The following is a 13,771-nucleotide window of genomic DNA, read 5'->3' on the forward strand; positions in this document are numbered from 1 at the left end:
CACAAATACAGTGGTCAGACTCTATCAAGTGAGCAGGCTATATGATATTCCTGATACTGCCAAACCTTTTTCAATTAGTTCCCTAAACATAATCGAGGATATACCTGAATACACAGAAAAGTTATACTGGATGTTACAGGCTCCTGCAGGGAAACCCTGTCTGCAGCAACTTTTAATGTGACTGTATTCTTCCTGCTTGATTGTGTGGGATCGATGCCATGCACCAGATCTTTTTGCATGATGATTATGGACTCCTTCCCTCATTCTGCCATGTTTTAGAAGATCCCTGACATGTTACCCAATACTGTATATTCAGGAATTCAGGTGTACAGAAGGTTGATTTCCTAAACTTTAAAACTCTGTCCTTTTAGCAGATTTTGAGCATGAGCTGGCCCAGTGTCACCTGTTTGCTGAGCCAGCTCATCCTGTTGTACGATTCCATGTCCAGTGAATCAGAGTTTCAACTCCTCTAACTTTAGTAAGTTCCCCATGTTTGGGAGAGCTTTCTCATAGACCAGTCGAGCAACAACCTGACATAATCATACTCATGGAATCATACCTTAGAGTCAATGGCCCAAGAAGCACCGTCACCATCTCTGAATATGTCCTGTCCCAGGACAGACTTAGCAGAGGTGACGACATGCTGGTTTACAGTCGAGAAACATTGCACTGGGGTCCTCAACCTTGAGACTTCCTGATGTTCAGTCGATGTTAATTACCATATACTGTCCTCCCTCAACTAACAACTCCGTGCTCTTCCAGTTTGAGCAACACTCTGAGGAAGCACAGAGAGTGGCAAGGATGCAAGGATTCTGAATGAGGGATTTCAATGTCCATCACCAAATATGGCTCAGCAGCAGCATTACTGGTCAAGCTTGTCAGGTCCTAAAGGACATAGCTGCTGGACTGGGTCTGTAACAGGTCTTGAAGGAAAAACATTCTTGACCTCATCCTTGCCATTCTGCCAGCTGCAGATGCATCTGTCCATGATGTTATTGGTTAGAGTGACCACCGCACAGTCCTTGTAGAGATCAAGTCCCACTTTCACAGTGTGAATACTCTCCATTGTGTTACATGGCACTCCTACTGTGCTAAATGGGACAGACTTCAAACACATTCAGCCACTCAAAACTGGATTTTCAGTCAAACGCATCTAGCACACTCTGCAAGCTCATGGCTTGACATATCTCCTACTCAACCATTACCATCAAGCCAAGACATCAACAAAAGAGTACAGGAGGTGGCTTCACAAATATCTCCATCCTCTGTGGTGCAAGAGTCCACCACGTCAGTGCTAAAGATAAGGCAGAAGCTTTTTTGCAGCAATCTTCAGTCAGAAGTGCCAAGTAGATAATCTACCTTGGCCTCCTCTAGCGATCCCCAGCATCACAGATACCAGTCTTCAGCCAATTTAATTCACTCCATGTGATATCAAGAAATGGTTGGAAGCACTGGATCCTGCAAAAACTATGGCTCCTAACAACACTTCCAGCAACACTACTGGAAAATCTGTGCTCCAGAACTTGCAGTTCCTCTAGCCAAGCTGTTCCAGTACATTTACAACACAGGCATCTAACCAACAACGTGAAAAAATGCCCAGGTATGTCCTGTGCACAAAAAGCAGGATAAACTCAACCCAGCCAATTACCAGAATAATAGAATCCTAAAGTGTGGAAAGAAGCCATTCAACCCATCAAGTCTGCACCAACCCTCTAAAGAGTATCCCATCCAACCCAGCCCTCTACCCGATCCCTGTAATACCACATTTAGCATGGCCAATCCACATAACCTGCAAATCTTTGGACTGTAACAGGAAACCAGATAGAAATTCAAGCTGACATGTGGAGAACGTGCAAAATCCACATGGACTGGATTTGAACCTGGCTCCTTGATGTTGTGGAGCAGCAATGCTAACCACTGTGGCATCCATTCCATCAGTAAACTCTGAATCATTAATAAAGTGATGTAAGGGAACATTGGCTGTGTATCAAGCAGCACCTGCTCAGCAATAACCAACTCAGTGCCTCTCAGTTTGGGTTCCACCAGGGCCACTCTGCTCCTGACCTCATTACAGCCTTGGTTCAAACATGGACAAAGAGCTGAATTTTAGAGGTGAGGTTAGAGTGAGAGCCGTTAACATTAAGATTACATTTGACTGAGTGTGTCATCAAGGAGCCGATGCAAAACTTGGGTCAGTGTGTTTCAGGGGGCAAACTCTTCTGGCTGGAGTCATACCTAGCACAGATGGAAATGCTTGTGATTGTTGGTGCTCAGTCATCCCAGTTCCAGGGCATCTTTGTAAGAGTTCCTCATGGTAGTACCATGCCCCAATCATCAGTTGCTTCATCACTGACCTTTCATACATCTTAAGGTCAGAAGTAGGATGTTCACTGATAGTTGATTGATTGCACCATTCCTGACTCCTTAGATACTAAAGTAGTCCATGGTCAAATGACACAACTCATGGATAATATCCAGACTTGGGCTGATAAGAGACAAGTAACATTCGCACCACATAAATGCCAGGCAATGTCCATCTCCTATAAGAGACAATCTAATCACCATCACTTGACATTCAGTGGTGTTATCATCACTGAATCTCTCACTATCAACATCCTGGTGGTTACCATTGACCAGAAACTCAACTGAATTCACCGCATAAATACAATGGCTACAAGACCAGGTTAGAGGCTAGGAATATTGCACCAAGTAACTCTCTCACTTCCTGACTCCCCAAAGCCTGGTCATCATTGACATGGCACAAATCAGGAATGTGATGAAATACTCCCCCTCTTGCCTGGATGAGTCCAGCTCCTACAACACTCATGCAGCTCGACTCTGCCAAGGAAGAAGCAGCCCACTTGACTGGCATCACATCTAGAGGTATTTACCACCCCCTGCCACCACCACCACTGATGGTCCACAAATGCACTGCAGAAAATCATAAGACCATAAGACCGAGGAGCAGAGATTAGGTCAACCAGCCTGTTCGGCCATTCAATTATGGTTGGTAAGCTTCTCAACCCCATTCTCCCTGTAACCTTTGATCCCCTTGACAACGAAGAACCTATCTATCTCTAACTTAAGTATACTGTTTGACCTAATTTTGTTTTAAAGCCTACTGCACATGGTCTCCCATTCAAAGTACTATCTCAGCCTAAGTCTGTTTAGTTTCCAAGATTAGACAAGATTGGGTGTTTTCGGGCCAGTATAGTCATAGGTAATCCTCAGACAGCACCTTCCAAACCATGACCACATCCATCTAGAAGAACAAGGTCATCAGATATATGGAAACACCTCCATTTGCAGGTTCCCCTCAAGGTTACATACCATCCTGACTTGGAAATGTATTATCGTTCCTTCAGTGTTGCTGGGCCAAAATCCTGGAATTCACTCCCTTAGGATATTGAGAGTCTACCTTTAGCATGGCCTGCAGTGGTTCAAGAAGGTGAACCACTACCTTCTCAAGGGCAACTAAGGATGTACAATAAATGCTGACCAGCCAGCGATATTATTGCACAAATGAATAAGATAATGTATGCTGCTGACTGTAAGTGTAAGATGGAGTGATGTGGTTTTAGAGAGTTGCCCATGTTCTGTATGGTTGGGCCTGATTTGATGTAAAATGGATAATGTTGGGATGCAGTGATAAGTTTAACAGCAGATGAGTGGCAGCACAACTACTGCTATATTCTCTGACTGAGCTGAATCAGAGTTAAGTAGAGAGAGAACGAGAGAGAGAGAGATATATACAAATACCCTGTTGTTTGGAGCTTGACAATTTCCAATACTGTTCTCATCTTAAAATATGTGGAACTTTATATGAACCACACTCTTCTCGTTTTCATTTTCCTTTTTCTCCTGTTTCCAAAACTAACTATTGCACAGAGAGAGGAGAATTAACACTGCTTAGCTCAGCTTCCCATCAGTAAACTTGAGATCCTGTGGAACAGTAGTAGTTATATTACAGCCAGCTAAAACTCACTGTAAATTGTAAAGAACACTTTTCAATGTCAAACGCCCTCTTTCACATTACAGATAGGCCACTTCCGTCTACTGATTGATTTGATTTTTTTTGTAGTAAACATTTTGAATTACCTAAGAATTTGAATGAAATAACAGAAATAGCAGACAAAGTGGAACTTTACTGCTGCTTTAGTTCTAGTGAAGCAACTTTTGAATTCAGAAATAAATTGCTTAGAAACTTGGGTATGCTGAGGGAAATCAGTGAGAAGTTATTCAATCTCTTCTAGCTTGAAAAGCAGGAGAAAATGTAAAGAGCAATATGATCAACATCAGACACATACCTAAAGACGATCATTGTTGTGATGGCCAGTTTGGCTTTGTCAGACCTTTTTTATAAGCTAGAGACAGTTAGCAAAACATTTTCACATTAGGAAAACCAGTGCAAATCGTTAGGCAAACACAACTTCAGAAATGAAACAGGGTATTTGTTTGAGGGGAAAAGTAATGTGTCATGGATTAAATCAACCGAGACATATTAGCTGGTAGGCCAAGAAGAGGAAATCACACGAAAACCGTAGCCTGCCAAAATGGAGAGAATCATGCCAACCATCATTTTGAAATGTCTCTGGTGTGACAGGAACAAGCCACACAAACAGGAAGAATGTCTAACAAGTTGAGCACTGTGCCAGAACTGTGGAAAACTAGGCCATCTTAAAGCAACCTGTCATTTTAAAACACATACAACTGGAAAACAAAGGGAGAACTCCTGAAGGTAAGGTGTTGAAAACTCAAGATCAGATAATTGACCTTTTGGAAGTTCTGAATGATAAATATTGGAGTGTAAAACTGGAACTAAATTTTACACCCCACAGAGTTTCAACTCAACACAGCAGTCTGTTTCAATTTTATCAAATCAATCTAAATGACTAAAAAAAATTGCATTGCAACCCATATGTATGAAGTTGCAAGGTCCTGGAGGAACACCATTAAAAATAAAGGGTTCACTCATGGCAAATGAAACTACTTGTCACTCAGCATTCAAAAGAATTCTCTACTGAGCAGAGAGGCATCCTTAAGATTTAATCTGTAAAGTTGATGAAATTGCAGGTGCAGAGTGAGCAAATTACTTTTTAATAGAGTTCTAAGTCTTGTTCTCTGGTTTGGGGAAGTTGAAGATGGAGTATTGGATTGCCAAATGAGATGATACTAAACCGTTCTGTTATTACATGCCTTACCCACTCTTAGTATCATTTCTATCTCTGCTTTACTTTTGTCACTGACAAGGAGAGATGTTACAGACACACCAAAAATGAATGGTGTTCTGGTATGGTTACAACACTAAAACAAAACTGGTCTGAAAGAATCTGTTTGGATTGGACTCAGTTAAACAAAATAGTGGAATGTGAAATTCATCGAGTGGCTTCGTTGGATGAGCCTAGCAAAACTAGCCGAGAGCACACTATTGATCAAACTGGATACTAACTGTGGATTTTGGCAATTAACACTGAGTGATGACACCACAAAGTTAACTATATTTATTACACCTATCTGGGCATTATTATTTTAATGGATTATCTTTTGGAGAGCATTTGCTGCAGGAATAGTTTAGAGAATGATGTTGAACATGTTGGAAGGCATCAATAGTATAATATACCAAATAAACAACATACCAACATATGGATCCACTAAACAGAAATATAACCACAAATTTAGAACAGTGATGAAATGCAGGTAAAACACTGAAGTGTGAGTTTACAAACCTTACAATAAATCTTGTGCATATTATTCAAGTTACTCGTTTCGTAGTTCATCTACAATTTTTTTAAAAATTCACTGCCTTGGACATCACAGATCTTCAAACACTCAAGATTGTAAATGAAGAGGACTTGTTTATACCAGACTTGGCAGAGGTGAACAAGCCTTTTGCCAGGTGCTGCAATGAGACCATTAAAATGCATTTGAAAGAATCAATCAATTCCAGATCTCTTCAGAAATATTACCATTGTTTTTGTCTACTTTCACTGCAGTCAGTGCATCTCCCTACAAATTGAGGGCAATATTTTTTTCAAGAGCTGAAAGATGGAAGGGGTGGACCGAACTACTATGTCTCTAGATTGGGAACAAAAATTAAACCACAATTGAGAAAGAACATTTTGCAGTAATCTGGGGTTTGTGAAAAAACATTCAGATTGTAGTGGGCTTATGGCTCAAAGTTGCAAATGACCATAAACCATTGGTTACGTTTGTGAGCACAAAATATATTGCTGAGGTGCTTCCCATAACTCGTTGGTTCATATTAAGGTATGACTAAACTATAGAATACATGCAGGGTATATACCAAACAACAACAAACAGATACTCTCAAGGAAACACACAAGTGGAACAAAACATTAGGATTTTAGACTCTATTGAAGAATTTGAACCCTACACATCAGAAGGTAGTAATCACCAGCTACTTAAAGGAAGTGTAAGAGATGTAAGAATCCCAATAACAGGATGAAGAATGTATCCAAACCTGAAAGTATTATCAGGAGATAATGTACCCACCTATCCTGTGCTATGCCAGTACTTGGAACAATGTAAACACGACACTGTCACTGATGATTTGCTACCCTTGAAGAAGAGATTAGTAGAATGATTAACTCTCAACTTGAGATTTATCAAAGAATTTATCAAGGACAACTGGGAATTACAAGTGTCTTGAAAGCATTACCAATGTGGTGGTAAGGAGCATAAATAATTACTAATTGCATTGTGTGTGCTTTAAATAACCAAGAGAAAGAAGAATCATTATTATCTTAATCTTCTCCATCAGTCATGGGAGTGTTCAGAATGGATTTATTCATGTTCAAAAAGGATATTCTCATTTCATATCCTCATGAACTGTTACTTGGGTGGATTGAAGTCATTTGTTTACACAGTATCACAGTCGGCCATAATAAACTCAATCCAAAGAAAACTACTTGATTTACATGCATGGAATTTCAGACATTCTGATATCAGACAATGATCCCAATGAGCAAATGAGCAGTTTGAGGTTTTTATTCATTCATGCTACCAGTTCACCTCACTGTTTCCAAATAAATGGAGAAGCTAAGCAAGGAGTGTAAACAATAAAAGCATCTTCCACTATTACTGATCCTCCCTGTTACAGAATGTGCTATCGCCATCAGAATCACTATGGGCAGACGGATGAGAACACAACTTTCATTTCTGACTCAGACATTAAAATCTAACATGACTGAAACCAAAAGAAACCTAGATCTATTTCTCAGATGAAGAAGAAGAAGAAAGATCTCCAACCACCCAACAGAAGTGATAATGGCGAACATCCCCAACCTCAGAATGAAACCACAACCAGATAAGGGAGTTTAGACTAACCACCGCAGTGACTAACCTTGTGAAGTCTGAAACTGCAGGGTGAGGTATTCAGAATATAAATATCATGGGGTTAAAGACTTGGGAGGATGGAGAATAATGGCATTAACATCAGAACCATACATGATGAGTATATAGTAATGGTCAGAGTGATTAATTAGGAAGAGCTGGAAGGGATAGGAAGCTGTAACCTGATGTGAAGAGGATATCTATCTGGATTAGGCTGTAAGTAAATAGTTCTTTAGCAATATTACTGAGGGAGAATAAATAGTTTGACTCCAAACATGCAACAAAATAAGAACAAATTGGATGCAGCAGATATGATCTGAGTTGCATTGTTATGATGAAGACTGAACTCCTGATTTGATTGGCTGCAGCTCCCAACTAATTTTTTAAAAAAACTTGTTCATGTATGTGGGTATTGCTGGCTAGGTTGCTGTTTGTTTCCCATCCTTAATTGCCCATATAGCCAACTACATTGCGGTAGTTTTGGAATTATATGTCAACCAGATTGGGTAAGTATGGCAGATTTTCTTCCCTGAAGGGTTTGAGTGAATCAGATGAGTTTTGCAACAATCGACAGTAGTTAGAGAGTTATCAGTTGGCAAACATTCTGTTCCATGTTTTTGTGTTCAAATTTCATCATCTGCCATGGTCAGATTCCAACACATATTCCAACAATGTTAGCCTGGACTTTGGAGTTACTCATCTGGTGGCATTACTGGTATGTCTTTTAAATGTTGTAATTGTACCCACCTCTATTACTTCCTCTGGCAGCTCATTCCATATGTGCACCATCCTCTGTGTGAAAAAGTTGTCCCTCAAGTCCCTTTAAATCTCTCCCCTCTCACCTTAAAACTATGTCCTCTAGTTTTGGATTCCCCTATCCTGGGGAAAAGACCTTGGTTATTTGCTTAATCTGTGCCCCTCATGTGTCACTCCACAACCTCTGACGCTCCAGAGAAAGAAGTCTCAGCTGATCCAGCCTCTCCTTATAATTCAAATCTCAGTGACATCCTGGTAAATCTTTTTTGCACCCCTTTCCAGGTTGATAACATCCTTTGCATAGCAGGGTGACCAGAATTGTACGCAGTACTCCAAATGTGGCCATACCAATGTCTTTTACATTTGTAACATTGCATCCTGCTCATGTCCTCAATGCTGTGACTGATGAAGGCAAGTGTGCCAAACATCATCTTCAACACTCTGTCTACCTGTGATGCCACCTCCAAGGTACAAAGTACCTATACCATTAGGTCTCTCGCTTTGATAATACTTCCCAGAGCCTACCATAATTTTAGAAGCATTGATCACGTTTGATCAGTTTGGACTGTCCTCAAATTGACCTTTAGGTGAAATAGTTACTCTCTGTCTTTGCTCTGGTTAATGCTATGAGAAAGGGCTCTTATGTTACACAGAGATATACTTGCAGAATTGATCATGTATGTGTATATACATTCAGTTAATATCCTACAATGCAGTATGGAGCAGAGTACAATCCAAATGATATATATGGTAGCAATCAGATTAATGGGTATTGATGAACTGTCTAGTGTTACAAATGAAAGGCTATTTACCTCTACTTCCACTTGCATTGAATGATCATGATAAATATTTTCAAAGCTTAGAGGCAGAATCTCAGATTGGACCATAAGCTTCATCTGTTTCAAAGCAAAGTTCGCACCATCTTGAGAATTTCAGTAAGCTTTGGAAAATAATATATTCTAGTATTTCTCAATTTGATGAATACTCAAACAATTGTTTTTACGAAACAAAGTTTGACCATCAGTATCAATATTATGTTCTTGTTCCATTGATGTCTTTACTTAAATAATTGAAATAATTCCATTGCGTTCCAATTTATTTTCTAGTCAGAGAACAACAGTTGAATGCACTGATGTTTTACGTTGAATTATTTTGTGTCTGTTTTGTTGTGTATACCCTTCACTCAGACAGTTGGCATTATTGTTCCTCACAGTGATGGCTACAAGCAGATCATCCCTTTCGACCACTTCCATCCTCTTCCTCGGTACGTAATACAGCTGATTAAAATCAATGATACTGATACAATTGGTGAGACAGCTTCAGCCTGGACAAAATGAGAGAAAGTGAGAGATTGAAAGAGTAAGTGTGGATGACAGATTGTGAGAGAGAGTGGGAACCAACAAAGGTGCAGAAGATATTGCTTTGCCGTGAATTAAGCATTTGATCAAGTTTCTTGAAAGTGCTTTGAATTTAAAATGCTGAAACAGAACTTAAGAAAATCTTAGGAAAGTTTTTGTATTGAGCAAAACTTCCATGGAGATTTTGTCAAGTGTTTTTTGTTAGTGCATTGTGCTGATTGTTGAATAATTGGCTAATGACCTACCAAATTTATGTATGTACTTGGTAATTAGGCAAAGTACAATGAGACCATCTCATGAAATGCCACTGCTTTGTGGAAATGCACTTCTCTAAACAAGCAGTGGTGTTGCCGTGGAGGAAGCAAATTAGTAGAAAGCAATGAGCCGCTGAGCTTAATCAACAAATTAATGAAATGTCTCATTCACCAATTCAAGCTGTCGGCTGTTCTTATTGTTAATCATGCACTTGGCTATTACAGGTTGCTGGTGCTTTGGCACAAGCTGTCAAAATGTGACTGATCCAGTGCTGCTTTCCTCATCTGTCTTCTGCTTTCGTTATCACAGTATAATTATCATTCTGTTGTTCATTTTCCCATCAGTTGATGCATGGTGCTGCGCACAGACTTGTAAAGCATTGCTCTGCATTTGTTCACAATGTGTCTCAGGATTTAATGCTTATAGCTGTCTTGATTTCTGTTTACAATCGCTATTACTGTCCAGTCCATGAAGTTTTTCACCCACGCTCAATTGTCTGCGGCAATGAAGATGTAATACAAAACAAGTTGCTGTTGGTGTTCAACATGCTTATAAAGATAGTGTAAAAGCTTTAGTTTTCAGATTATCCATCATCAGGAGACAGTTAGTTATAATTCGCACTATTATAAATGTGCCTATTTGTTCCTCTTTCTCTACCCAACACCCCCAAGCCCCAAATTTTAGCTGCTGAAATTTAACCCACCAATCTTCAGCAGTCACTTTCACTTTCCTCCTTTGTGACCAGTCACTGAAAAGCATGCAGGTACTTGGCTAGACACAGCTGATGAGTCAGAAATACATTTTTTAAAATAAGAATTTACCCTAACAGACCATTTTCTTTTGTGATAGATATTGATATGCTGCAGCTCATTTGATTTTTCCCTATAGTTCATAAATCCAGAAATCCAGCAGATAGCAAATTTGCTAAGTTTCCAGTTTGATATTTGGATCAAACCTGGGATGGGTGTTGTAAGCTCCTGTATTTGAGGTGATGCTAATTGAGGCATCTGTGTCCATAGAGGTGAAGTCCTGTATTACTCTTCTACTAAAAGGTCCCTCAGTTGCCGCTCATTGCATTTCATGCCTTTACAATGCAGCATGGAAGAAGGTAATGCTGGATTCTAGGTAGCCTGTGTTTCCACTTTGAGCTGCATCATACCACCAACCATCTCTCCGGATGCAGGAAAACCAGAATGAGCATGACTGCGATAATCTGCCTTTCTTAAAGGCTTCTCCTGTAGCACTAACTTGAGGATCCATATGCTCGACTGTTTTGTCCTTAAAGAATGTCCTCCTGGCCATTTCTCAATCCCATTCATCTTCTGCTGAGGTCACTAATTGACTGAGCAACTGTTATGGACCTGATCAAACTCCTCAAAATGTATTAAGAAGAGAGCCTGGACCCTGACTTTTTTCATAATTTAAAGGTAAGCATAAGTCTTGCATTCCAGATGCAATTCAATTGGTTAAACTACTCGATTTTAAGCAAAACACACTACTTTACATTACAAATACAGACAAAATAAAATAAAAGGAAAGAATTGGCTTAACTGTAACTCTATTGAAACGCTTAACAAAATAATGTATTAACTACTACTAATTAACTGTTCCACTATAGCAACTTCCCATAAACACAACTTTGGCAACAACAAATTCAGTAAAATAGATTGTTTCACATGCAATTCTAGTAGCAGGAAGAAAACTCCAGCTGTTAGCTGTAACAGGAAGAGGAATAAGACCTTCCACATCCAGCTTCAATACCCCAGCAACTGCTGAAAGCTAAAATTTAAAATCCTGGTTCTGTAGGAGCTTGACCACTCACCCATTCAGGCTCCTTCTATTGTTACAAACTTTGGGGGGAAAAAACCCACGGCCTCACAAGCTGTTTACTTTATCGGCTTTGAGCAGACTGCTCGAAACCTCTGACACAACCTTGCTTCATTAGGAAAAGGAAACTGGACAAAACACATCTCTTAAAGCCATTGTATTGACACAATACTTTTTTTATGTTCTCCAGAAGCTTTCTGAAGTGTTCAGGAACCTTTTCTTTTCTTTTATTTAATTGTTTCCATCTGTTTAACTTTGACTTGCATTATTTTTTCATTTCCCCCGGCACAGTTTACAGCAGACATGGTCAAACATGATTTTAATAAGGTCAGGGAACAGTGATCACATGTCCTGCATTCCCAAACTGGCTGATTCTGTGGTGAGGATAAGGATCTGCTCGTCTCAAGCAGTTTTGCTGGTCATATATAGCAAACCTTTTAAGAAGTCATGGTTCACAGTTGCATGGAAGGGTATTGATCCATGCTTTGGGTAAGGTATGTTCAAGACATCTTAGCTAAGGCCTCCCCCACCTATAGCTCCCCCCATCCCACTCACAAAAGTGACCGATGTACTATCATCCACATCATGCCAACCTATCCCCCAGAAGTCCCTCCCATATCCCCTGATATCCTCAATGCCAAATTATGCTTCTCTATCAGTCATGGCCCCTTATGCATTCCGTAGCAACCTGCTGCAGTACCATGCCTGTGGACCCAGAATGTACTCTGTACAGAATAAACAAACCATGTAATAAAAATATCATGTGTTAAATCTTTAATAAACCAGTCATTCATTCATTCATTCATTCATGTCTCTCTGGGAAAGATTGCTTTTTCAACTGCCCTACTTCTGCCGCGTGCTACAGAAGTGCCAATCAACTAGACCTCAAAAGTAACAAGAGAAAATGCAAGCATTGATAACCCTTTATCTTGTGTAAATAAATGCTGAGCAATTGAAAAACTGATATATGTGAACAAACTGTCCATCAAACACTGTATTCCCCTGGGCACGACTGTTTCTAAAGGTTAATGGATGCTTAGGCTGTCAGCCAGAAATGCATGCAGACACTTGGCCTGTTCAGTCCTGAACATTACTATGGGAATTGCTCAGTAACCCAAGTCATCTTTCGCTGTTTCATCTATGATCTTATCTCAATCATAAGTAGGGATGTTTACTGACTGTAAATGTTTAGCACTATTCATGATTTCCCAGATGTGCTGGAAGACCTGGATCTCATTCAGGTTTGTGCTGATGAGTGCCACGTAATATGTGCGCCACGCAATGGCAAAGGATGACCATCTCCAACATGACAAAAGTCTATCACTCCATGATATTCTACGGCATCGCCATCATTTAATTCCCAACTATCAACATACTGGGGGTTACCAGGAACAGAACTGGACCAACCATATAAGTACTGTGCCTACAAGAGTGAAACAGAGGCTAGGAATCCTGCAGTGAGTAACTCCCAAAGTCTGCCACTCCAAGTACAAGGTATACAAGTCAGAAGTGCTTTGGAATGTTATCCACTGAACTGGAAGAGTGCAACTCCAACAACCCTCAAAGTTCAACACCATCCAGGACAAAACTATTGCTTGATTGTCATTGCCATCCACCACCTTCACTCCTTTAATCACTTGTAATTACTTTAATCACTTTAATCACCGCTGAGGCGCACCGACCTTTACACCGCTGAGGCTAAACGCCAGCTCGCGGACACCTCCTCCTACTGCCCCCTTGACCATGACCCCACCTCCCACCACCAAACCATCATCTCCCAGACCATCCAGAACCTCATCACCTCAGGGGATCTCCCATCCACCGCCTCCAACCTCATAGTCCCACAACCCCGCACCGCCCGTTTCTACCTCCTGCCCAAAATCCACAAACCTGACTGCCCCGGACGACCCATCGTCTCAGCCTGCTCCTGCCCAACCGAACTCATCTCGGCATACCTCGACACGGTCCTGTCCCCATTAGTCCAAGAACCCCCCACCTACGTCCGTGACACCACCCACGCCCTCCACCTCCGCCAGGATTTCCGCTTCCCCGGTCCCCAACGCCTCATCTTCACCATGGACATCCAGTCCCTGTACACCTCCATCCCCCATCACGAAGGACTCAAAGCACTCCGCTTCTGCCTTTCCCGCCGTACCACCCAGTACCCTTCCACCGACACCCTCCTTCGACTGACCGAACTGGCCCTCACCCTGAACAACTTT

The 13,771-nt window shown here is 40.8% G+C and overlaps 1 protein-coding gene across 2 annotated transcripts in view; it reads left to right on the plus strand.

Annotated features, from left to right (window-relative positions):
- LOC122563665 (ADAMTS-like protein 1) overlaps positions 1 to 13,771 on the plus strand; it is a 561,186-nt gene that overhangs the window by 383,626 nt on the left and 163,789 nt on the right. For both annotated transcript variants that reach the window (XM_043717704.1, XM_043717714.1), the window contains one exon: positions 9,323 to 9,373. In XM_043717704.1, the coding sequence (XP_043573639.1) occupies positions 9,323 to 9,373 (51 nt within the window). The remainder of the gene's footprint in view (positions 1 to 9,322; positions 9,374 to 13,771) is intronic.

The sequence above is a fragment of the Chiloscyllium plagiosum genome, chromosome 2 (genome assembly GCF_004010195.1).
Source record: "Chiloscyllium plagiosum isolate BGI_BamShark_2017 chromosome 2, ASM401019v2, whole genome shotgun sequence".
Lineage (NCBI taxonomy): Eukaryota > Metazoa > Chordata > Chondrichthyes > Orectolobiformes > Hemiscylliidae > Chiloscyllium > Chiloscyllium plagiosum.